Raw genomic sequence first — 4,005 nt, forward strand, 5'->3', positions numbered from 1 at the left:
ATTATGGGCTAAACATGAAGAAAATCCCACTATATTGCAAATCTGAAAGCGCAATTAGGATTTGTCACAACCCAATGCAACACTCAAAGACTAAGCATATAGTACTGAGATATCACTTTATCAAATATCACATCGAAGATGGCAACGTGGAAATCCATTTTGTCAGGACAACTGATCAACTGGCAGATATATTCACTAATGCTTTACCTGAAGCGAGCTTCAACAAGATTTTACAAGGCCTAGGAATGATGGAAGAAGAATCCGTACCAAAATTGCCTTCGCTTCAATAAAGGCAACAAGCGAAATAGAGCGAACCGAAATGAACCGAACGTTCGGTCTATTTTGGGTTCGGTCTATTTCGAGTGAAGTTTGGCCAAGAACCGAAATGAACCGAACGTTCGGTCTATTTCGGGTTTGGTCCTTCTGAACTCGTTCGCTTCTTTTTCTTCTTAGGGAATTTTGATGATATTACAATGTACATTCTTTTCAATACTTCTTTTTATATTTATAAAACTCAAAAATATTTTCCTTTTTCAATTAACTCTTTTTCACAAAATACTAAAATAATTTTCGTTTTAATCAAGTTTTTTTTAAAGTGTTATTCTCAATGATGAAGATCCATAAGCTATGATGTCTTTTCTACACACCGTTCACACGTCCCTAGAAGCATGCTGTTGTATGTTGACTAAAGCCTCAAAAGATTTTGAGTGACGCCTTAATAACATGATATATACAAATCATGTTTTCCCAAACTAGGCTGCAATATTCACTCTAATCATGAGCTACCTTACTCTACTCATATTGAGCTACCTTACATTCGCTTCTTATACCATATCCATCATTTTTCTCCATTATACTTCTTTTTACCAATATAACCCTTGAGACTCTCAGTATATACCACTGAAGTTGATGGTTATACAAAATTTTGTGTTAATGATCTTAGTTTCGTGCCACTATAAACTAAGTGAAACCCACAATCCAACACCAATAATGAATTGACGGTGAATTATCATATTTAAGATCTTACTTGTTACCTAATGAAATCTCTTTTTAATTTTTGAGTGATCTTTTATGAATTTGTCTAAAACCAAGGCTTTTCTTCCCCTAAAGATCCATTTTATTTTTGTTTTTGAGATTTCTATAATTTCTTTTGTCATTATAAAATATATCCTACCTACTTGTTCAATAGATCTCATTGATCTCACAAGTACTTCGTTCAGTTTCGGTCTTATGTCAAGTACCGAAATTATGAATTGAAGCAAAAGCCACCCTTTATAATCTCTAAAAGATGCCTTTCAATACTTCTTAACAAGTTATTGATCGTTATTTAATGGGAAACCAAACAAGCCCTTTAATGTCTCTCTTGACTTTGAAGGAAGCGATTCCTGCCCAGAATCAGTCATTTTATGTCTCTTTAAGACATCACAAATTATCACAAAAAGTTTGCTTTATTTCTTTATCTTTTACACCCTGTGCACGAAAATTTTTAATTTTCCACAATCTGGTTCTTTTAAGGCTCTTCAATAAAGCACAACAGGCAATGGCGATTCAAATGGATTCTGGGGTGACGATTGGCATACAGCGAATGCTGACTAGTGGTTATCCAATCGTTTTGTTGATTTGAAAAAGCGATTTTTATGGGATGGCGTGCAAAAAGCAAACGTCCTTTCTCTTTCCTGCGTCATCATCGGTATGAAAACTGTTCATCCATCAAGTTAGGTGCTCTTTTTGAAATAATCCAAGATATCAGCCGGATTTTTCTCTCTCCTCCTTGTAAGTATAAAAGGTTTTGGCACACTCATCTTTTCCTCTTTATCACTTACAAAACTCTCTCAATGAACAAAGGCGATTCCTTTTACTGTTCATCATCTTCTCCAAGCTTCTACAATGGCAGACTCTTCTTCAGTTCATGATACCTCTGTTCGCCAACCCCTTCTCACCATCAAACCTCAACAAAACCTGATCATCGATCTCACTCCTTTTATCTATGAGCCCTACTTGCTATATGTCATCGAGTGTCTCAAATACTCCCCTCTCGTCGATGCTCTGACCAAAGTTGAAGTCGTACCAATGTCCTGCCTCTCACTCATCTACTCCACTGCATATTACGACAAAATTGCTGAAAGGATTCACTTTGAAGTCCACAACGAGAAGACTTCTATCTCCAAGCACCGCTTCTGTAACCTAATTGGTCTTTCTCAAGAACAAAGCCTAGTGAACCCTTAATCCATCACCATTGGTCAACTATTCGCTATGTTTTATCAAATGGGGTATACTGAAACCCTCACCACCATTACTAAGTTCAAGAAGTCCTGCCTTCCTCCTCAATGGAATGTCCTTTTCACTCTGCTATTTAAAGGGCTCTTTGAGCGAAGCGTCGGCTCAGATGGGGCGAGCAAGTCTTTTATGACTGTGCTATATGGACTCTACCATGGGATAGATTTGGATTATGGAAACATTATTTGGCAACAACTGGTTCAAAGCTTGGTCTTTTCGTCCAGACACTCAAAAATCTCATGTGGGCGATATTGGTTTATAATCACTAAGTGGGAAATGGATTGTCTTCATGTTCCAATCATGGCGTATTCTCTTCCCTCCTCCATCGCCACTTTTCACACAACCAAGACAATCATCACAGATCCCACCAAGTACTCCTTCATTGGACCCGTTCCTGAAACCATGCTTGCTTGTGTCTCTGCAGTGAGCAATGTTCTGCAACAATATCGAAAGATTTCGTCTTTGGGTCCAAGGGAGCTAACGCCAGCCATGGTTCGCTCCATTGAAGAAGCTGACAAGCCAGCGAAAAGGGGAAAGAAAACTGACACCCAGAAAGAGACCCGTGTTTCCAAACCAACCAAGGGGCAAACCCCTAAGAAGCGAAAGTCTGACAAGGCTGCTCCATCCAAATCTCAACCGAAGAAGCAGAAGAAGCCTGCTAGGAAGCTTATACTCCAATCTTCTAGTGATTCAGACTCAGAGTATGTTCCTCCAAACATAAGTCTGCTCCTCCTTCAGAATCCAAGAGTGAAAGCTCTGATGATGAGGCTTCGGGTCGAGGTGATACTCCGCCTCGCTCCCCTACCCCAAAAATTCCAGTTCGCTCCCAGCCTCCTTCTCCTCCACCTGTTACCATCCCAGTATCCATCCTTCCAATATTTCCTATCCCAACCACTCAACCATCCACCACTATTCCCATCCCTACTCCTATATTCACAGACACTACTACCACCACTACTACCACAGGGGCTCATTCTACAGCTCCCACTCCACCCGTTACAACCGAACCACCAGTAACAACCGAACCTCCAACCACTAGCAAACCCTTATCTCCTACTCCATCTACAGACACCAGCCCAGTTCTAGGCGGTGAGGACTTGGAATTTGATTCCACTTATTTTAGTCCTTACCGTGTAAAAAATGATGAAGATGATGATGAGCCTGTTACCAAGCGTTATCTCAAAGCAGTAAACGACACACTCGAACAACTGCTTTCCTCCTCTTCCTTTGGGGCTTACTCTGACGCTGCTTTAAAGGCTTTGTGATCCTCGGTATCCCAGTCACAAACAAGAGGGGCATATCGAGATTTAAACATGCCATTGAAAAGTTTCAATGAATCTCATCTAAACCTAGGAATTCTAAATACATTTAGAACTTAAAGTTATGTTTTGTGGTGGAGAATTAGTGAATCGTCATTCACTTACCTTCAAATTGTTTGCATGTTAGATTACGACATCCCTTTTCTAATATGTAAATATTGTTGTTGGATCCTAGCCCTAATTTTCTTATTGGGTGATTATTAGGGATTCATATTCTAATCTATCTTTGTCCTTTCTATTTGTAGATGTCGAACGCAAACAACGTTGCTGCTAGTTCATTCACATTGATGAGCCTTTGTCAAAAGGTCACTTTCGATGGGACGAACTTTAGCGACTGGATAAGATACATTCGCAATATTGCTCGCTATGAGGACAAGGAGTATGTCCTCGATGAGAAGCTCGAGAAATC

General features: G+C 39.6%; 1 protein-coding gene across 1 annotated transcript; it reads left to right on the plus strand.

The window, feature by feature from the left end:
* The first annotated feature begins 2,265 nt into the window (after positions 1-2,265).
* LOC128128135 (uncharacterized) lies at positions 2,266-3,542 on the plus strand. Its single transcript, XM_052766962.1, has 2 exons — positions 2,266-2,962; positions 3,016-3,542. The coding sequence occupies exons 1-2, from the start codon at positions 2,266-2,268 to the stop codon at positions 3,540-3,542; spliced, it is 1,224 nt and encodes a 407-aa protein (XP_052622922.1).
* Positions 3,543-4,005: the final 463 nt, after the last annotated feature.

Source organism: Lactuca sativa, chromosome 1, assembly GCF_002870075.4.
Source record: "Lactuca sativa cultivar Salinas chromosome 1, Lsat_Salinas_v11, whole genome shotgun sequence".
Taxonomy (NCBI): Eukaryota; Viridiplantae; Streptophyta; class Magnoliopsida; order Asterales; family Asteraceae; genus Lactuca; species Lactuca sativa.

What these genes read in the sequence shown, in the direction of transcription:
- LOC128128135 (XM_052766962.1), top strand. Translation starts at nt 2,266, where the DNA reads ATGGGGTATACTGAAACCCTCACCACCATTACTAAGTTCAAGAAGTCC. An exon ending in GCTTATACTCCAATCTTCTA is followed by an intron (nt 2,963 to 3,015) that starts GTGATTCAGACT and finishes CTCCTCCTTCAG; the next exon opens with AATCCAAGAGTGAAAGCTCT.